Below are 21966 nucleotides of genomic sequence, written 5' to 3' on the forward strand. Positions count from 1 at the left end.
ATGGAATGGAAAACACATGGAAACCATGTATTTTATACCATTCCAGTCCTGCCATTACCAAAAGCCCATCCTCCACAATTAAGATGCCACCAACCTCCTGTGTAATATACCCTGAAAACATGTTTAACTAAACTCAGCAAATGAAATGTTTTCACTATCAACTGCGTTTATTTTAAGCAAACGTAATGTGTAAATATTTGTATGAGCAGAACAAGATTCAGACAAACTGAACAAGTTCCAACAGACATGTGTCTAATAGAAATGGAATAATGTGTCCCTGAACAAAGAGGGGGGGGGGGGGGGGGGGGGGGGGGTCAAAATCAAAAGTAACAGTCAGTATCTGGTGTGGCCACCAGCTGCATTAACTACTGCAGTGCATCTCCTCCTCATGGACTGCACCAGATTTGCCAGTTCTTGCTGTGAGATGTTACCCCCCTCTTCTCTTCCACCAAGGCACCTGCATGTTGCCGGACCTAGCCCTCACCCTCCGAGCCAACAGGTCCCACACGTGCTCAATGGGATTGAGATCTGGGTACTTCGCTGGCCATGGCAGAACACTGACATTCCTGTATTGCAGGAAATCACACAGAACGAGCAGGATGGCTGGTGGCATTGTCATGCTGGAGGGTCATGTCAGGATGAGCCTGCAGGAAGGGTACCATATGAGGGAGGAGGATGTCTTCCCTGTAACGCACAGCGTTGAGATTGAGTTTGTTATTGCAGACAGTCCGATGATGCTGTTACACACCACCCCAGACCATGACGGACCCTCCACCTCAATCCCGCTCCAGAGTACAGGCCTCGGTGTAACGCTCATTCATTACATTACATTTAAGTCATTTGGCAGACGCTCTTATCCAGAGCGACTTACAAATTGGTGCATTCACCTTATGACATCCAGTGGAACAGCCACTTTACAATAGTGCATCTAAATCTTTTAAGGGGGGGGGGGGGGGGGTTTATCGATGATAAACGCGCATCCGGCCATCGCCCCTTGTGAGCCAAAACCGCAACTCATTAGTGAAGAGCACTTTTTGCCAGTCCTGTCGGATCCAGTCTGGGCGGTGGGTTTGTGCCCATAGGCAACAACGTTGTCAATGTCTGGTGAGGACCTGCCTTTACAACAGGCCTACAAGCCCTCAGTCCAGCCTCTCTCAGCCTATTGCGGACGGTCTGAGCACTGATGGAGGGATTGTGCGTTCCTGGTGCAACTCAGGCAGCTGTTGCCATCTTGTACCTGTCCCGCAGGTGTGATGTTCGGATGTACCAATCCTGTGCAGGTGTTGTTACACATGGTCTGCCGCTGCGAGGACGATCATCTGTCTGTCCTGTCTCCCTGTAGCGTTGTCTTAGGTGTCTCAGTACAGACATTGCAATTTATTGCCCTGACCACGTCTGTAGTCCTCATGCCTCCTTGCAGCATGCCTAAGGCACATTCACACAGATGAGTGAGCAGGGACACTGGGCATCTGTGTTTTTCAGTCAGTAAAAAGGCCTGTTTACTGTCCTAAGTTTTCATAACTGATTTTAATTGCCTACCGTCTGTAAGCTGTTAGTGTCTTAACGACCGTTCCACAGGTGCATGTTCAATTGTTTATGGTTCATTGAACAAGCATGGGAAACAGTGTTTAACCCCTTTCAATGAAGATCTGTGAAGTTTTGGATTTTTACGAATTATTTTTGAAAGACAGGGTCCTGAAAAGGGGACATTTCTTTTTTTGCAAGAGTTTAATGTTGATAATGTTGACTTGGATGGTCATTATTTGCACCCATAGCTGTATGAATTTGAGAGTGGTTACATTTCTCCAGCCTCATCCCTCAGATCTTTAGCTAAACAGGGGAACCTCTTATGGTTTCAACTGCTGATTGCTGCTTTAAAAAAAAAAAGGACAGCAGTGCATTTTGAACGCACAACCCCTCCACGTTTTCAACTAAACGCTCAGACCACCAACATTTTTGATTAATTGAACGCAATACGTTTTTTCATACTGAGCACAGCCCTTAAGATAATCTCATTTTGGGAACCTATTAAAACATTCAGTGAACATAAAAAGGGCAGTTTAAAACTACCACTGACAAACATTGAATTTGATAGAAAGTTATTTCACAGGTTAGAAAAAACTGGATGAAGTGGAGTACAATTTGAGCTGAAGTTGCCCAACTAACACACCTCTGATAGTGTCACTGAGGGCTGATTGTGAGAGGAACACTGTTCTGTGCTGTACCTTTGGTGTGCTGGTCGCCAGGATGCTGAGGGCCTGGGAGAAGGCCTGCTCTGCGTTGCGGCATCGCTGGTCGGCCAGGGCCATGTGGGCGTCCTGCACAGCGGACATCAGTGCATCCCGCACACTAGGGTCTCTGGAGCTGCCGGATACCACCTGAGTGGGAAGGGGTATCAGTGAGTCACTAATAACACAAAAGTTTTAGAAAAAAAACTTTCCGTGTGAGAACTACTTCAGGAGATCATGCATCATCCTAGCTGACATGCTCTTTGTGGTAAAAACGATTATGGGATGAATGTATTAACTATGTTTCAGAGCCAGGGAGGTGGTGGGTTAAACTCGCAGGAGGAAGGCACGGAGGACACAGTACATTTTGATAATGAGATGCATGCCATTAGTAATGTAAAGTTATGGCAAGAAATACAAGGAAGGAAAAGCATCCAGCGTTGTGAAAACCTGTTTGACTTGTAACATGAGGTCATTGACACATGACGGTCTACCTTTTCCTTTGACTGCTGGTTTCTGTTCTTCCCTTTTGTTTTCTCTGAAGCGCAGGGCTCCGGTTTGCTGCTATTTTTATCAGCCATTTCACTGAAAAGAAAAACGGATCACTTTTAGGTGTTGACAATGCTAACTTCTGAGTAGCCTACTGTAGTCAATTGCACAGTACAAAAACACTGGAGATATTCAGTTGAGGCAGACCAAAAACAGGAAATCACCCAAGTATGCAAGGGTGTGCACAGAGCTGTAGGCAGTTGGTGTGCCACATGATTCGACAAGCACTGTCAAGCATTAATCAAGTTAGCAAGAAAGTACATACCACACAACTTGCAAACAAAGGTGTGCCGTATGTGCTTTTCCTATACACAATTTTAAAAGAACAGATTCAGATTCTTGGTAGCGTTCAATAAAGCAGAAAATATCCATTACTTCCGATAAAGCCTAAATTATTTTTCCACTGTTAGAGTGGACCAAAAATCTTAAATTTGCCATCATACTGTTCATTAGAGTTGTCATGATACCAGAATTTTAGGTTTGGTATCACAATTCAAAGACAAAAAAAAAGCATATTAGCCGTAGTCATAGAATGCACTTGACCCAGACAGATCCTTTGAGTTCAATATCATTAAAAGTTTTATTTTTCAACACATGCATTAATGAATCAGATTTGACTTATTTTTTACCAAACTACATTACAGTAATCATTTGAATGGCGAATCTCAACTGATAAACTGGGGAAATTAAGTAGCCTATTCACAATACAGTTGAAAGCATATTAAATAGGTGTGCGCATGCATTGAGTTAGAGCTTGTTTTGTCTGATTTCATGGGCCTACAGATGAAAAACTATCTGCATCCCTTCCATTTGGGACTTATATTATACTGATCAACAACATTTACATGGAAGAAGAAATCTTTAATAAAAGTGTGCGCTCTCTTTAAGAACCATGTAATTATTCACACGGTCAGTTTGAGGTTTAAGCAAAGATAAGGTGGGGAGACATAAATCTGAAATAAGCTTTGAAAATCTGAAATAGTATGTGAACAATAATGCAAATTATCAAACAAGATACTGAATTTATGTTAGCTTCAGCTGTAAGGCAGCAAAGAAAGTTAGCCTACAAAGCTAGAAGCTACAGGTATCATCTTGCATTTTAAAGTGTTCTAGCATGTAATGGAAAATCTTTACCGGTAAGAGGCATTAGAAGACAAACATGAATATTACCAATTGAACGACATCTATTGCAGGATAAAAATCAATGTTAGCGTTTACATAGCTGGCCATAAATGGTGTATTTTACTTTATAGGTTGGTTATGTAGGCTTCTAACGCATTGCTTTCAACTACATAATACGATTAAGCTATATCTTTACATTAAAAACATCTCAATCAGTAGATGACATGAAACATTTGACAGATGAACCGAAAGTAACAATCTATTACTGAAAAATGAATGTTCTAGTATCGAAGTTTAGGTGCAACACCCTACTGTTCATTCGCATCAACTTTACCACACTAGTAATGCCCGTTTGGGGTCAATATACTGCTTTAAAAATCATTCTTCCCCACTCAACAGCAGACCTGGTCTTTTGGTCTGGCATTGAGGTAAGCCTAATGTATTACAAACCCGGAAGCCAAATCGAACATAAAACTCACACTTTCATCTCTTTAGGAACCTTGGTATTATCCACCGAATGTGCTCTTCCTGCACCTTTCACCAAGGAGAAAAGGGTTAGCTTCTGAACACTCAGAGACGAAAACATGATGCTCCCAGTGAAAAAACAGCAACTTGGCAAAGAAAGTAGCAGCGTGTGTTCTTAAAGAGACAGCTCAAGGAAGTCAAAACATCAAAAGGTTATGATAAGCAGCTGACTTTTGTCCAGTTTATTTAATCAAAAGAATCTCTTGTGGAACCTAAAAATCTGCATTGTATTTAACACAACTAAAAAAATCCAAACTATATTTGCTTCTATTTATACTGAACAAAAATAAATTCAACCATTTCAAACACTTTGCTGAGTTACAGTTCATATAAGGAAATCAGTCAACTGAAAGAAACTCATTAGGCACCTAATCTATGGATTTCACATGACTGGGCAGGGGAGCAGCCATGGGTAGGCTGAGCCCCACCAACTGGGGAGCCAGGCCTAGCCAATTAATAATTTCCCCCCACAAAATGGCTTTATTACAGACAGATGAACACCTCAGAACACCCACCCCCCCACTGTGCCAAGACACCTCTGTAATGATCATATTTAATCAGCTTCTTGATATGCCACACCTTTCAGGTGTATGGATTATCCTGACAAAGGATAAAATGCTCACTGACAGGCATTAAAACAAAATGAGCACAAATTGAGAAATAATAATTTTGTGCATACAGAACATTTCTGGGATCTTTTTCAACTTATGAAACCAGCACATAACGTCAAGTTTATATTTGTTCAGTGCATATCAACCCAAACAGAAGACTTAATTTCTAGCAAAACAGAAATAGTAGCCAAAAACATCCTACCTGGTTGTGTCTGGCTTTCCACCTTGACTTCCAAGCCCTGTGTTCGGTGACATGAAAAACACCAGAAATAAACCATTAGGGATGATGAACACTGATTTATTTTTGTTGAAAAATGCAAGATGCAACAATTTCCGTTAAGAGTTAGTTCATATATAAATCGGACCAATTGAAAGAAAAAAAAAGAAAAAAAAGAAAAATCAGTAGACCCTAATATAATGGATTTCATTTGACTGGGAATACTGGTATGAAATGAGTGTCACAGATAGCTTAAAAAAGGTAAAGGCATGGATCAGGAAACCAGTCAGTCTCTGGTAGCCACCATTTGCCTAATGCAGCACGACATCTTTTGCATAGAGTTGATCAGGCTGTAGATTTTGACCTGTGGAATGTTGTCCTACTCCTCTTCAATAGCTGTGCGAAAATGCTGGATATTGGCGGGAACTGGAACATGGCAATCCAGAGCATCCCAAACATGCTCAATGGGTGACCGTGCAATCGGAAAGTATTCAGACCCCTTTACAGTCACGTTACAGCCGTATTCTAAAATTGATTAAATTAGAATTTCTCTACACAACCCCCATAACAACAAAGCAAAAATAGGTTTAAAAATAAAATACTGTATTTAGATAATTACTCAGACCCTTTGCTATGAGACACGAAATTGAGCTCAGGCGCATCATGTTTCCATTGATCATCCTTGGAGGTGTTTCTAAAAAGTGATTAGAGTCCAGCTGTGGAAAATTCAATTGATTGGACATGATTTGGAAAGGCACACAGCTGTCTATATAAGGTCCCACAGTTGACAATGCATGTCAGAGTAAAAACCAAGCCATAAGGTGGAAGGAATTGTCTGTAGAGGTCCGAGACATGATTGTGTCGATAAACATATCTGGGAAAGGGTACAAAAAAATAAGTCTGCAGCATTGAAGGTCCCCAAGAACACAGTTGAGCAATCGGGGGAAGGGCCTTGGTCAGGGAGGTGACCAAGAACCCACCCAGATGATCAAGGAGAGCTCCTCTGTGGAGATGTAGAACCTTCCAGAAGGACAACCATCTCTGCACCACTCCACTAAAATCAGGCCTTTATGGTAGACTGGCCAGACGAGCCACTCCTCAGTAAAAACACACGACAGCCCGCTTGGAGTTTGCCAACAGGCAACTAAAGGACTCTGACCATGAGCAACAAGATGCTCTGGACTGATGAAACCAAGATTGAACTCTTTGGCCTGAATGGCAAGCATCATACCTGGATGAAACCTGGCACCATCCGTAAGGTGAAGCATGGTGGTGGCAGCATTATGCTGTGGGATGTTTTTCAGTGGCAGCAACTGAGAGACTAGTCAGGACTGAGGGAACGATGAATGGAGCAAAGCACAGAGATCCTTGAATTCCTGAGCGTAGGTTCTCAGACCGGGGGGAAGGTTCACCTTCCAACAGGCCAACAACCCTAAGCACACAGCCGAGACAAGGCAGGAGTGGATTTCGAACGTCTCTGAAAGTCCTTGAGTGGCCCAGCCAGAGTCCGAACATCTCTGGAGAGACCTGAAAATAGCTGTGCAGCGACGCTACCCATCCAACCGGAGAGCTTGAGAGATTCAGCAGAAAAGAACGGGAGAAACTCCCCAAATACAGGCGTGCCAAGCTTAGAGTCATACCCAAGACTCGAGGCTGTAATCTCTGCTTCAAAGTACTGCGTAAAGGGTCTTAATACTATGTACATTTTATATTTCTGTTTATTTTTTATAAATTTGCAAAAAAAAATCTAAAAACCTGATTTTGCTTAGTCATTATGGGGTATTGTGTGTATATTGAGGAAATATGTAACCTAGCAAATTGTGGAAAAAGGTAAGGCATCTGAATACTTCCCAAATGCACTGCATGTCTGGTGGGTATGCAGGCCATGAAAGAACTGAGACATTTTCCACTTCCAGGAATTGTGTCCAGAGCCGTGCGACATGGAGCTGTGCATTATCATACAGAAACAATGGGCCTCAGGATTTCATCACTGTCTCTCTACATGCAATTTGACATCGAAAAAACACAATTGTGTTCATAGCTTATGCCTGCCAATACCATAACCCCACCATGGGGCACTCTTCACAACTTTGACATTAGGATACGGCTCACCCACACGACACCATCTGCCCGGTACAGTTGAAACTGGGATTCATCTGTGAAGAGCACACTTCTCTAGTGTGCCAGTTGCCATCGAAGGTGAGAATTTGCCCACTGAAGTCTTATGACGCGCATTACTGCAGTCAGGTCAAGACCCTGGTGAGGATGACGAGCACGCAGATAAGCTTCCCTGAGACGGTTTCTAACCGTTTCTGGGTTTGCACAACCAAAGAATTTCTACAGTTTCATCAGTTGTCCGGGTGGCTGGTCTCAGGCCATGCTGCAGGTGACGCAGCCGGATGTAGAGGTCCTGGGCTGGCGTGGTTAAACGTGGTCTGCGGTTGAGGCCATTATGACGAATTTCCTAAAACGAAATTCAATTCTCATGACAGCTCTGGTGGACATTCCTGCAGTCAGCATACCAATTGTACTCTCCCTCAAAAGATTGAGACATCTGCGGCATTGTGTTGTGTGACAAAACTGCACATTTTAGAGTGGCCTTTCGTCCCGAGCACAAGGTACAGCTGTGTAATGACCATGCTGTTTAATCAACTTCTTATGGATGGATTATCTTGAAACCCTCACAGGGATTTAAACATTTGTTAACAAAATTTGAGAGAAATAAGGCGTATGGACATTTCTGGCCTCTTATTTCAACTTATGAAACCAACAGTTACACATGTTCTGTTTATATTTCTTCAGTGTATTTGGTCTGCATAACATGCCTAACAGTATTACTCACAAACTGGTCTTTAGAAACATTAATGTCCATGAGATGACGTCAATGTTATAGCTTATCCAGCAGCTCATTGATCAGTGCACAACACAAAGCAATCACCAGTTGCTGTAGTTGAAACTACTCATGGATTAAGTCCTGTTTGTACTCTACAAGGACTGTTGTGGACAAAATGTGTCATCCTGAATGCAATTCATAGATTAGGGTACTGAAAGTTGAGGCTCAGGTCTGAGTAACTGACCTTGTTCTCAGGAGTAGTGTTTTTAGCGGAAGGCTCAACCTTACTGGTGGGTTTAGCAGTCTGTTGTGACTCTGTAGTGTCTGCTCTGGTGTTACTCTCTGTCCTGTAGATAACAGTAAAACCAGGTTAACAACTTCAAAATGATCAACAAATGCATGATTGCCGTTGGTTCGTAAACACTTGTGTAATACTGTACATACCTTTTACTTGAAACTTTCTTAGCTGCAGTTTTATTTGATCTTCCAGCTAGAAATAAATAGTTTGTAAACATGAAAACAAACATCAAATCAAAGATAATACATACAGACAATGATCTTGCAAAACCAGACTACCCCCAACAAACAATAAACTTAGGACAGTTGACGAAAAACTGCTTTTGAGGAATAAGCAGGGATGCAAACTGGCGAGAGCCCAATACGGTGACACTTTGCGTTGCACTTAAACATGCAACAAAAAAAGAAATCCCTGCTAGGGGGAAACGCAGATTTTAACTAATTTAAACATATGCTCTACATGATCAGTCTAAAATAAAGTGGTTAATATAAACCTAACTCACAGCTAAAAAAAAGTAGTAAGGAAAGCAATGTGTTGAGGCACTGATCTGGGGAAGGGTACCAAAACATTTCACAGCATTGAAGGTCCAAGAACACAGCGGCCTCCATTATTAAATGGAAGAAGTTTGGAAACACCAGGACTCTTCCTAGAGCTGGCCGCCAGGCCAAATTGAGCAATCAGGGGAGAAGGGCCTTGGTCAAGGAGATGACCAAGAACACAATGATCACTGACATGGCTCCAGAGTTCCTCTGGGAGAACCTTCCAGAAGTACAAACATCGCAGCACCACCACCAATCAGGACTTTATGGTAGAGTGCCCAGACGGAAGCGACTCTTCTTTAAAACTTCTTAATAGGGGGCGCCATTTCTACTTTGGGAAAAAATAGTGCTCTGCTCTAGATCATATGATATGCATATTATTATTACTATTGGATAGAAAACACTGAAGTTTCTAAAACTGTTTGAATTATATCTGTGAGTAAAACAGAACTCATTTGGCAGGCAAACTTCCAAACAGGAAGTGAAAATTCTGAAATGGGTCTCTGAAAGGCTTCGCCTATTCAATTGCCTTGTATTTATGGATATGTATGCACTTCATACGCCTTCCACTAGATGTCAACAGGCAGTAGAACGTTGAATGAGGTGGGACCGAATGAGAGCTTTTGGAGTGACAGATCAGCCATATTGGCAGTATTTTGCTGTGCACCATATCGTTGTCTGCAATGCCTTAGGTAGACACGAAGAAATGCTCCGTCTGGGACGTTATTGGATACATACGAGAAAAACATCATAAAGATGGATTCTTAACTGAGTTTGACCAGTTTATTCGACTTTTATTAGCACTTTTTGAATTTTTCGTTCCATGCGTCAAACTTTCATGGACACGTGAGCTCCACTATGCTAGCCAAAGTTGCTAATTCGACAGAAGAAATGGACATTCTAAAACAAAACAACAATTTATTGTGGAACAAGGATTCCTGGCACTCCATTCTGATGAAAGTTCAAAGGTAAGAGAATATTTATGATGTTATTTCGTATTTTTGTTGAATATGTTGACTCCAACATGGAATGGCTGAGCGCTGTCTCAGATTATTGTATGCTGTGCTTTTTACAAATTTTTACTAACACAGCGGTTTCATTAAGAACCAGTGTATCTTTAATTATATGTCCAACATGTTTTTTTCATCAAAGTTTGATGAGTTTTTGTTAGATTACGTGACTCTAAAATTTCTCCGGACAATTTGGAGCATTTTGGCGCCATGTTCACAATGTAAAACCAGGATTTGTAGCTATAAATATGCACATTTTCGAACAAAACATAAATGTATAACATGATGTTATAAGACTGTCATCTGATGAAGTTGTTCAAAGGTTAGTGATGAATTTTATCTCTATTTGTGGGTTTTGTAAAAGCTATCTTTGCTGTTAAAAAATGGCTGTGTTTTTTTGGATATGGTGGTGAGCTAACATATGTTGTGTTTTCGCTGTAAAACATTTTTAAAAATCGGATATGTTGACTGGATTCACAAGATGTTTATCTTTCATTTGCTGTAATGGACTTGTGATTTCATGAAATCACATGATAGGGGGGTCGGTAGAGGTTAAAAGGTACGACAGCTGGCTTGGAGATAACCAAAAGGCACCTAAAGACTCAGACCACGAGAAACAAGATTCTCTGGTCTGATGAAACCAACTGAACTTAGGCCTGAATGCCAAGTTGAGGAAACCTGGCACCATCCCCAATTCATCGATACGTATGCTATGATGCTGGTAAAGTTGCCTCGCGCACCTACAGTGCTGGTCATTTAAAAAAAAGCTAGCTCATGGGTGCAAACATTCTTCCCCAAAAACATAGCAAAAAGACATGTTTCAGTAGCTATAGAAAGCTATGTTTCAGTAGCTTTAGAAAGCTAACTAAATAGCTAGGTGTCATCTAAAATAACCCTAAATCAAATAAACTGTATTATAAATAACTTCTTATGGCTGCAGTGGCAGTATTGAATAGCTTGGATGAAAGGTGCACCGAGGTGCCCAGAGTAAACGGCCTGCTCCTCAGTCATAGTTGCTAATATTTGCATATTATTATTATTATTATTAGATAGAAAACACTCCGAGGATTCTAAAACTGTTTGAAATATGTCTGTGAGTATAACAGAACTCATATGGCAGGCAAAAACCTGAGAAGTTCCACTTCCCGTTCGAATTTTTTCTGGGGGTGGCAGATTTTCAACCAAGCTCTCATTGAAATTACAGCGAGATATGGATGAGTTTTCACTTCCTACGGCTTCCACTAGATGTCAACAGTCTGTCTGATGAATCTAATGTTAAGGGGGGGCCGAAGGAGACAGGAATTAGTCACCACTGCGACGAGCTGACCATGCGCCTTCACGCGATAGGCAGCTCCGTTCCATCGTTCAAGTGAAGTCAATGTAATTCTCCGGTTGGAACGTTATTCAAGATGTATGTTAACAACATTAAGATTGATTCAATACATCGTTTGACATGTTTCTACTGACTGTTATGGAACTTTTGGACATTTCGTTGCGTTGTAGTGGACGCGCTTTGTGACTTTGGAATTGTTTACCAAACGCGCTAACCAAAGTAGCTAATTGGACATAAATAACGGACATTATCGGACAAATCAAGCATTTATTGTAGACCTGGGATTCCTGGGAATGCATTCTGATGAATATCAAAGGTAAGGAAACATTTATCATGTATTTTCTGCTTTCTGTTGAGTCCAACATGGCGGCTAATTTTACTAATGTTCTGAGCGCCGTCTCAGATTATTGCATGGTTTGCTTTTTCCGTAAAGTTTTTGAAATCTGACACAGCGGTTGCATTAAGGGGAGGTATATCTATATTTCCATGTGTATAACATGTATTATCATCTACATTTATGATGAGTATTTCTGTTGAAACGATGTGGCTATACACTCTCACTGGATGTTTTTGGAACTAGTGAATGTAACGCGCCAATGTAAACTCAGATTTTTTGTTATAAATATGAACTTTATCAAACAAAACATGCATGTATTGTGTAACATGAAGTCCTATGAGTGTCATCTGATGAAGATCAAAGATTAGTGATTAATTTTATCTCAATTTCTGCTTTTTCTGACTGCTATCTTTCGCTGGAAAAACGGCTGTGCTTATTGTGGTTTGACGGTGACCTAACATAATCGTTTGTAGTGCTTTCGCTGAAAAGCATATTTGAAATCGGACACTTGGTGGAATTAACAATACCTTTAAAATGGTATAAGACACATGTTTGTCTGCGGAATTTTAATTATGAGATTTCTGCTTTTTGAATTTGGCGCACGGCACTTTCTGGCTGCTGTCATATCGATCCCGGTAGCGGGATTGCAGCCATATTAAGTTAATGGTGGTCGGATCCATTTATGTGATGCTAGCCACAATAAGGATTAGCCACAATAGTGGACTTTGCGGTTAGCCTTCATTAAAAGTATGGCATAATTCTAGTTGTATTAATTTGCATCACTGTCAATGACATACTTGTATTTTGAAGGCAAACCGCAAATTCAACTTTTGTGCCTAATCCTTATTGTGGCCAGTTTAACACATAACCCGGTCCGATCGAGCCTCACTAGCCAGATGAAGCTAGCTGGTTGATTAGCTTTAGGGGAACAAGGTTAAGTAGCTAGCCAGCTACTCAATTTCATGAACTGAAGTTAAATTTCAATAGAAGAACAATACTTACAAGGATTCCTAAATCATTGCTAAGAACAATGAAAATGACTGCAGGTTCTACTGATCATTGTTTTCAGGCTGTTGTATTGGTGCTAGCTACCCCAGAAGTTGCGGTCGAACAAATGATGCTTTATTACCAACACAGTATTGTAAACATCGTTCATGGCCGGTGTTAGCTGACTTTTGTACAGCTTTGACTATCTTTTTTGACACGCAAAGAACTAACGGCATTCCATAGTATGCATGTCGTGAAGCTATTACTGTGCAACTCTGGTAGGGCAACATCAGAAAAGTAGTGCACTTGTTAGTGTTAACCGGTGCTCGACCAGTCGGCGAAAGCCATCAACACCCAGGACAGAACGGTTGATTGTCAAGGGCAATGATTTCTATTATCTTGCCTATAATGGATTTCACCATCGAGTTGTCTCACTGAAATTGTTACTCTTTCAAATGACTGCTTGACCCACACAGCAGACATTGTGGGCTAGTTTAGATGCTGTGTTGCACATATAGCGCAAAATTTTACATGGCGTTGTTATGTCATGTACCTTTGTTATATAGGTATGCACGTCAGCTTTGACATCGGTTTTGCACATCGGGCATTACACTAGACATCGGCCGATACCGATGTTGGCATTTTTAGATATCGTCCGATTCTGATATGTTAACCGATATAGCGGAGAATCCCTTGTCTGAATACAAATGTTTTAGTACATTTGCAAACATTCCTAAAAACCTGATTTTTCTTTATCATTATGGGGTATTGTGTTAAGATTGAGGGAAAACAATTTAATCCATTTTAGAATAAGGCTGTAACATAACAAAATCTGGGAAAAAGTCAAGGTGTCTGAATACTTTCCGAACCCACTGTAAACAAAGATGTTTCTTTTCCATATCTTCCCCCAACTTCATATGGAGGTACCCTCTGGGTAGAGTTACGATTAGCCACCCCTACTTCCTGCTATTGCATATGCAAAAAAGCTATGGTGGTGCATCTCATGAAGAATGATTTACAAATGGGACAAGCTCTTGTTGGGAGGGTTTTTAACCCCTAGTAAATCGCTAGGAGTTTACAAGGCGCCAAATTAATCTTGGTAACCACAAGCCAAGTCTTACAATCATCCCCAAATTTATCCTAGTAATTAAGTTTTCCTACATGATCAGTTGGTTTAAATACGATGTTCTGTGGGCAAATTTCCCCGTTACCTTTACGTTCCTCTGCCCGGTGGCACTTGCTCTCCTCCATCTCTATGATCAACTTGGCATGTTGCTGCAGCAGGTCCTTCATGCCCTCTGGGTCAGCCTTGCACAGGGTCTGGCCCCACTCGTTGGCCTCTATCGCCTGCTTGTGTTCCCCCAGTAGGAACAGCGCCTCACAGTACCGGTAGTGACCCTGCCATACACAGACCACAGAGGAAGGGAAGATACCATCAATTACAGCATACAGACATTTTAGGAATGACAGTACTTAGGGCGTTAACATTCCAATCACACAACCTATCCTTTCTGTAAAATGTTGAGCATTTCAAGCCCCACACTGAAAAAAAACATGTTGATTTCAGATCAATAGAACTAGCTTGCTGGTCAGCCAGAACAAAGAGCTGACTAAAATGTATTCATTTCACCACCATCAGTGCATTTGATCTTTAGATATTTTTGATAAATCTTGCTTAAAGGGATAGTTCGGGATTTTGGCATCAGAGCCCTTTATCTACTTCCCCAGGGTCAGATGAACTTGTGGATATCATTTGTCGTTCCCAACTAGCTTTAGCAGAATTCCTAACTAGCATTAGCACAACGACTGGAATGGTATCCACAAGTTCATCTGACCCCAGGGAACGACATAAATCCCGAAATAAGCCGAGGGCAATCGCAATTCAGATGTGGCTGTGGTAGAATTGCTTACCTTTGCCCACTCTGGTTGTATTAAAGTGGCTCGTTTTCCATCCCCAACAGCTTTTCTGTAACAAATGATGATCATTTGATCATTAAACATGTTTAATGGGTCTGTGTAAGTGTCCTACACAAACAGGTTTGTTGATCATATGTTTATAGTTTGAAGGACTTACAAATATTTTTCACAACGGATATAACAAAGTGCTCGGTTCCCATAGATAATGTGGTTTTCAGGGCTGAAAAAGATAGGATTATGTTATTAAACAAGAATTCCTTGACATACAAAAAAAAATATTATTTATGAGTAGTTAAGTACACCATGCTGGTCCATTTTGACAGACCAAATGGGAAAGTGAGTCGTGATAGAGTTGGTCAAAGTAGCATTTACACTTCAGAGACATTTATGGTGCCATAAATGAACATGTTCAGCAGGGTGTTAGTCACTTGAATAAAACGCATGAATAAACAATGTAATCAAAAGGTACCGTGACAAGAAGCGGTAATGCACAGATAATCAGAGTACATGGGAAACAGCCTGACTTGATGCAATCACAGGCGTATGTTATATTGTCCTCCAACATTCCAATAGTACGTAAATCCGATGTTAAAACCACCACTTACTGATATTTGATGGCTTTTGAGTAACACTTGACTGCTGCATCATATTTCTTTTTCTGAAACTGATCATTTCCTCTAGTCTTCATCTCTTCACTTCTCTGAGGAAAGGAAGGGGGGAAAAAAAATTCTAAATCCTAATAGAAAACACATGTCAGAATTAATAAACTTTTTAGGGATAGGGGGCAGCATTTTCACTTTGGATGAATAGCGTGCCCAAAGTAAACTGCCTCCTACTCTGTCCCAGATGCTAATATATGCGTAGTATTGTTACTATTGTAAGAAAAACACTCTGAAGTTTCTAAAACTGTTTGAATGAGGTCTGTGAGTATAACAGAACTCATAAGGCAGGCAAAAACCCAAACAGGAAGTGAGAATTCTGAGGCTGGTCGATTTGCAACTCATCGCCTATTGAAATCCCCGTGGGATATGGATCCGTTTGCACTTCCAATGCCTTCCACTAGATGTCAACAGTCTGTAGAACGTTGAATGAAGCTTCTACTGTGATGTTTAGCCGGATGGGGGCTGTTTGAGTCATTGGTCTGGCAGAGAGCCAGGTCCTGGTCACACACATTCCAAATGATATCGACTTGCGTTCCATTATTTCTACAGACACAAAGGAATTCTCCGGTTGAAACGTTATTGAATATTTAGTTATTTAGTTATTTAATTCTAACTATGTAAAACATGTATCTTTCATCAAAGTTTATGATGAGTTTGTTATTTGATGTGGTTCTCTGCAATTTCTCCGGATATTTTGGAGGCATTTCTGAACATGACGCCAATATAAACTCAGATTTTTGGATATAAATATGCACATTATCGAACAAAACATACATGTATTGTGTAACATGATGTCCTATGAGTGTCATCTGATGAAGATCAAAGGTTAGTGAATCATTTTATCTCCATTTCTGCTTTTTGTGACTCATCTTTGGCTGTGAAAATGGCTGTGTGTTTTTTGGACGTGGCGGTGATCTAACATGGTGTGTTTTTGCTGTAAAGCTCTTTTTTCTTCTTTTTTTAAAATCGGACATGATGGGTAGATTAACAATATGTTTCTTTCATTTGTTGTATTGGGCTTGTTAATGTGTGAAAGTTACATATTTCAAAAAAATATTTTTGAATTTCCCGCACTGCCTTTTCAGCGGAATGTTGTGGAGGGGTTCCGCTAACGGAACGTGGGTCATAGAAAGGTTATCTAACCTATCGATCAACTTAGTTAAATTAAAAAAAACATTATCTGCTCTACATCTGAAACAGTACTATCAGGGGTTGGAACCGGTTTACGGAATAGAACAGAAAACTGGAAAATAACATTGAAGGAACAGAAAGAAAGTGATAAATAATGGTCCGGAAAATAACCGTTATTTTAGGAGCATGGGAACTGGTTAATAAAGTGATTTTATGTTCTAGGAATCTTTTTAGTCCCACAAAACTTAAGTGCCTATGCAAAGCCCACTGTTCCTCAGAAAACTTTCTCTAGTATCTACCTGTAATATGAAAACCGTTGCATGTTTAGGCTACCTGCCCCTCCCAAAGAATAGACTACTGTCTTGATGTTACAAGCTTGATTCAGAACATAGGTATTTTTAATTAGCTACAGAAGATTAGATTAACTTTGTCAGTGCTAGTTAAGAATAATTCAGGCCTAGTTATCACATTGGATTTATTAACTACAAAATGAAAGATGCATTTTAAAATTCTGGTGACGCTCTGCACACACACAAGATTGTTAGCTAGTTAACGCAAAAGGAAATGCAAAGTTCCACCACAGAAGCCACTCCTCCTAGGTATAATTATGTGGACCGAATTCAGATAATGCATGTCATAAGACGCCCAGTGCTTCAAGCCTCCTCAACCCTTTTTCTACCCACTTGCAAAATGGCTACACTTGTCTGTCCATCAAATGTAAACTAGTTTGCCTGCTCTATCCACATTGATTGGGTAATTTAATTCGCTAAATAAAAAGGTATTTTACAGGTAAAACGATAAAGAGTACTTTTTGGTCCGAACTGGTTCAGAACTGTTTTGCTGATCGGAACGAAATGATTGTAATACATTTATTTTCCAAATCGTCACCATTTTTACATAAAATAAGGCGAGGGCATTGAGTCCTTCAAGGATGACATTATAAATTACAGGTGCTTACCTCAATAGACCATTGGCCGGGGTCCTGTGCAAGCTCTCGCATCATTTTCTTTCTGTCGACTCCCATGGCCTGTGTATAGTGGGCATCTGATGAGAGAAGGTAATGTTTGTATTGGGACCCATTCACTGCTAACCAAGTTGCCAGAGTAGGATAAACAATGTCCTATTTAATTGCACCGTGGTATTCTAGCCTATAGCCCAGTAATATTCAAAGTCGGCATCACACGGGAATTGCAGGGGGTGGGGTGGTCACCAAATAAAAACTGTATTGGGGGGGGACAAAACAGTTAAGACGAGAGATCAAAGCAAACTTCGCCACATGCGCCGAATACAAGTGTAGAGGAAGGTCTACACTTGTTATATTCTGCACATGTGACAAATAAAGTTTAAATATGGGGGGGGGCACAAAACAGTTTCGAGATTGTATGGGACAATATGCAAATGTTTCCCGAAATAATCTTTACGGCATTTATTGGTTCTTAATTTTGATAAATTATACGTAATGAATGTAATGTAAAAAATAAAATAAACAAGCGATTCACAAATTTTAAGGTTGTGTCATTAGGTTTGGGCGGTCTCCAGAAATGCTGGCTTAAACAAAGCCCCCGCTGATAAAGTTTGGCTATCACCGCCTATCTACCATGTTTCACCTTTCAGCCTCCACAAGCTACTTACCACTAAGCCCTAAACAGTAGGTTAAGAGCTAGTGTGAGAAGGCTGTAAAAACACATCGGTATGAGGCTTACAGACAGTATATTATCAGACCACCATATTAACACCAATGGAGGACACGCTGCCCGAAAGTGGTTCTTACACTCAGTGAAGATGAGCTGCAGGGCAGCAAAGCAGTTCCCTCTGGGGCCCAGCTCCTGAACCCGCAGCTTGATGCGGGGCTCTCCTGTCCGCTCCAGCCAGCGTATCGCGTCGTCCAGGACCTCTGGCACATGCTGGCCACAGAGAGGTACCAGTCAACAAAACACCTCTAGCCTTCACCATCATAACTTATATAGCACTGATTATTGCAGAAAATTCTCTAAGCAAAAAAATAGAGATGGTACAGATGGGAGATTAAACATCCCCATTTTGGTTTCAGATTAAAGGGTGGGGGTTGAGGCAGTTTGTATTGGAAAGGCAGTGTAGCTTCAGCATAGGGGGGCATCGATGGTACAGCCAGAGAAAAAGTCTGACAAACAGGCCCGGATCACTTCATCAGTGTACCACATCCGCTTCTCCGACAGTCAGTTCCTCCATAGGTATTGGTCCTCAATTGCCAAACATGTAGCACCCACCAGGGTGATGCCACAGCTGCTGAAAAGCACATGAATAGCCACCACATCTTGGCTGTGGTTAAGAACAGTTCCTGAGCCTCTTCTCCCATCTCTGGACAGCATGCAGTACTTACTGTAATTCCTCCCGACAGATGAAACAAAGCCAGGGCTACATTATTTGAATCCAAACAGCCATCTAGCTTGCTAACAATGAGCCAATTTTTTTATTTATATACACCATTTACCCCAATGAGTCAAGACCAAAAATTTTACTGGTAATTATGTACAATATTTACAGAGCTCTCTGCCTAGGCAACCATACACCAATCGGCAATGGGTGGGAAGTTCATGCGCACCGGGTTGCTAGATATTCCATGTGACAAATTAGGTTGAGCTGCTCTTATGATGTAATCAATAATTCAAATTTAAGAGCACCGAACAGGACGTTTCGGTGTCCTTTGCTTGGCTATGTACCAGCAGTGCGTAAATAAATTGTTAAGTTGTTAAAACAATGAATATTGGCACCCCACTCTTTGGCTACCTCACAAACAGTAAGTAGAATTTTGCCCCATTTTCTAGGCATGAAGAGTACATTCTTGTATTCTTATGAATAATTACTGTGCTGAGTGGATAGTCAGATGGTTTCTTTTTTCTAATATGGAACTATGTTGCTCTATTTGGTAAGATATGAGCAAGAGAAAGCAGTGATGATGCAGCATATTTGCATTTTCAGTGCACCATAGGCATGCATTACACTTACCAAGTTAAATTTATTGCTTATCCAGATCATATGCCTTGTTTGATCTTCTAATAACTGGAAGAGAAAACAAGTAACATGAGCCTTCAGGTTCAACACTGCAATTCCTGTATGGTTCCATTTATTGTAACAAGGAACTTACACATCCTTTTTCCATCGCCCTGAGGATAGCTTCCAATATTTCTATCTTGTGCAGTCTCTTCAGACTCAAGTCATTGCTGACACTAGAGAAAGTGAAAAGAAAAAAACATACATTAACACTACTAAGGAATGACAAATGTGAGACAGGGGAGTTAATTAATTTGCAAGTCATTTTTCTTACTTTGAGTCTAGGAAGCCCACTTGCACAGCCCAGCGTGTGGTGTTGTGATTCTCTTGACGCAGCAGAATGTGGTACCAAAAGGCATACAATTTCATTAACTGGGCCGCCTTCTTTTTCAAAATGACAGGGATTTTATTCCATCGATCATATATAACATCTGCAACATTAAACACAGTGTGATACAAGTGAAAATGTATGTTATTTTCCCCATGTAATCTTCAACCTCCACCTTGAATAGATATGTTTGTATTCTCTGATAGTGGAGGATCTGGGTCACACCTGTCCACTCCCAATACCCATTTCCAACCACAATTAGTGTCAGTCAGTGCTAGCTAGGTATTTGTGTAAGGAACTAGCTAGTGTTCTTCTACTTACCTGGAGGTTGCAGGGCTACAAAGGGACTGTCTTTGTCATAGATCTGAGGAAGAACATGAGGTTAATAATGACGTACTGCCACATTTATTACATTAGCCCATTATCAAATGGATCTAGTTAACTCACCGGTCCTAACTTAATTCACTATTTAAAATTACAGTCAACCATCCTTGTTACTCACAAGTTTCGCCCCGTGTCTGATGTCGCAGTCCAAAAACTCTGGACCGGAGTCTGAATCTGACATTTTGGGAAGTCTGAAACAACAAGAAACATGATAATTTAGCCCAGTGACAATACACAATAGCATAGCTAACTGCGTTGTCAACAAACTAGCCAACTTAACTAAATGTTAACTAGCCATTATTACTCAACGAACGTGTACCAAGGTAACGTACCACACGTGAATATACGGCTAATGCGGCCTAACTAGCTAGCTATGTTTGGAGATGGCTAACGACGTTAGTAACGTTACTTAACTAAACCAAAATGATAGCTAACGTTAGCTAAGTTATTTGTCCGCGGAACTAACTAAGTTAGCGTTTGCTAACTAACGTTACAACTAAGTTGTGTTTCCTAACAATATCCATCTAATAGTCATTGTTTGGTTAGCTAACTGCAGATGGGGGAAGGGAACATCTGTCTGACTGCCAGAAGCCTCGAATTCACCTTGAAAGTTAGCTAACGTTAAGCAATCGTTTGGCTAGCTAGCAACTTGGCGTGGTTTTTAATGGCTTTGCCGTGTAAAAAACAAACATTTAGAAATCTGGACACCGCGAACATGAAATACTGTTACACACGCTACAAAAAAATGAGGGACAGCACACACGGACCTACCTTTGTTGTTCACTCGTCTATTATGGCAACATGCTCAGTTTACCACAGAGCAGACGTTGCTGATCATACGGCCACATTTCAAAATAAAAGTCCGGTATATGTTTATTTTACTTGAACGTTACAGGACGTTTTTCTGATTTAAAATCACAATAGTTTAAAGTGACTTGAACATACATGTACTGAAAAAACGAACAATATATTATTGAAATCAATTAACAAAGATCGTTTTACCATCTCATTTTTTTAAGCTAGTACACCAGTTAAAATCCTCTTAAGGAGCAGAACCTTTTTTTTAAATTTTTGCCTAAAATTAAATACACAAATCTAACTGCCTGTAGCTCAGGACCTGAAGCAAGGATATGCATATTCTTGATACCATTTGAAAGGAAGCACATTGACGTTTGTGCAAATGTGAAATTAATGTAGGAGAATATAACACATTAGATCTGGTAAAAGATAATACTAAGAAAAAAACATGCGTTATTTTTTTTGTACCATCATCTTTGAAATGCAAGAGAAAGGCCATAATGTATCATTCCAGCCCAGGCACAATTTAGATGTTGGCCACTAGGTGTCATCAGTGTATGTGCAAAGTTTTAGACTGATCCGATGAACCATTGCATATCTGTTCAAAATGTTGTATCAAGACTGCCCAAATGTGCCTAATTGGTTTATTATTACATTTTCAAGTTCATAATTGTGCACTCTTCTCAAACAATAGCATAGTATTATTTTACTGTAATAGCTACTGTAAATTGGACAGTGTAGTTAGATGAACAAGAATTTAAGCTTTCTGCCCATATCAGATATGTCTATGTCCTGGAATTTTTTTGTTGTTACTTACAACCTCATGCTAATCATATTACCCTACATTAGCTCAACTGTGCTACGGGGGACACACCAATCCCATAGAGGTAGAGTTATCAGTAGTTTAAAAAATAACAACACAATATCAACGCTGTTGTTGGAAGTATTAATAGTTTTAAACTACTGTCAACCCTTAACTAGTGTATTGTGTGATTTTAGGCATGCTCTCTCTGTGGCGATGCTGTTTAGCAAAAAAATATATATTAAAAAATAAAACATCTTCTGTTTTGTATGTTATTTTGACATTAATACGTGTCACATATCAGTTTGCAAACAAAGTAAATAAA

At 40.4% G+C, this 21966-nt stretch overlaps 1 protein-coding gene across 2 annotated transcripts in view; it reads right to left on the reverse strand.

The window, feature by feature from the left end:
- ttc3 (tetratricopeptide repeat domain 3) overlaps positions 1 to 20902 on the reverse strand; it is a 33963-nt gene extending 13061 nt beyond the window's left edge. The window contains exons 1-18 of one of the 2 annotated variants that reach the window (XM_055874906.1): positions 20813 to 20902; positions 20160 to 20232; positions 19979 to 20021; positions 19604 to 19760; positions 19424 to 19505; positions 19285 to 19338; positions 18071 to 18203; positions 17258 to 17343; positions 15112 to 15206; positions 14664 to 14726; positions 14501 to 14555; positions 13801 to 13987; positions 8530 to 8575; positions 8330 to 8432; positions 5238 to 5274; positions 4379 to 4433; positions 2723 to 2813; positions 2226 to 2378 (exon numbers count right to left, since the gene is read on the reverse strand). In XM_055874906.1, the coding sequence (XP_055730881.1) occupies positions 2226 to 2378; positions 2723 to 2813; positions 4379 to 4433; positions 5238 to 5274; positions 8330 to 8432; positions 8530 to 8575; positions 13801 to 13987; positions 14501 to 14555; positions 14664 to 14726; positions 15112 to 15206; positions 17258 to 17343; positions 18071 to 18203; positions 19285 to 19338; positions 19424 to 19505; positions 19604 to 19760; positions 19979 to 20021; positions 20160 to 20222 (1503 nt within the window). In that variant the 5' untranslated portion in view covers positions 20223 to 20232; positions 20813 to 20902. Of the gene's footprint in view, positions 1 to 2225; positions 2379 to 2722; positions 2814 to 4378; positions 4434 to 5237; positions 5275 to 8329; positions 8433 to 8529; positions 8576 to 13800; positions 13988 to 14500; positions 14556 to 14663; positions 14727 to 15111; positions 15207 to 17257; positions 17344 to 18070; positions 18204 to 19284; positions 19339 to 19423; positions 19506 to 19603; positions 19761 to 19978; positions 20022 to 20159; positions 20233 to 20373; positions 20741 to 20812 lie in introns of those variants that run through there. The other variant, XM_055874898.1, reaches the window with a different exon arrangement.
- Between the last annotated feature and the right edge of the window lie 1064 nt (positions 20903 to 21966).

Source organism: Salvelinus fontinalis, chromosome 2 (assembly GCF_029448725.1).
Source record: "Salvelinus fontinalis isolate EN_2023a chromosome 2, ASM2944872v1, whole genome shotgun sequence".
Lineage (NCBI taxonomy): Eukaryota > Metazoa > Chordata > Actinopteri > Salmoniformes > Salmonidae > Salvelinus > Salvelinus fontinalis.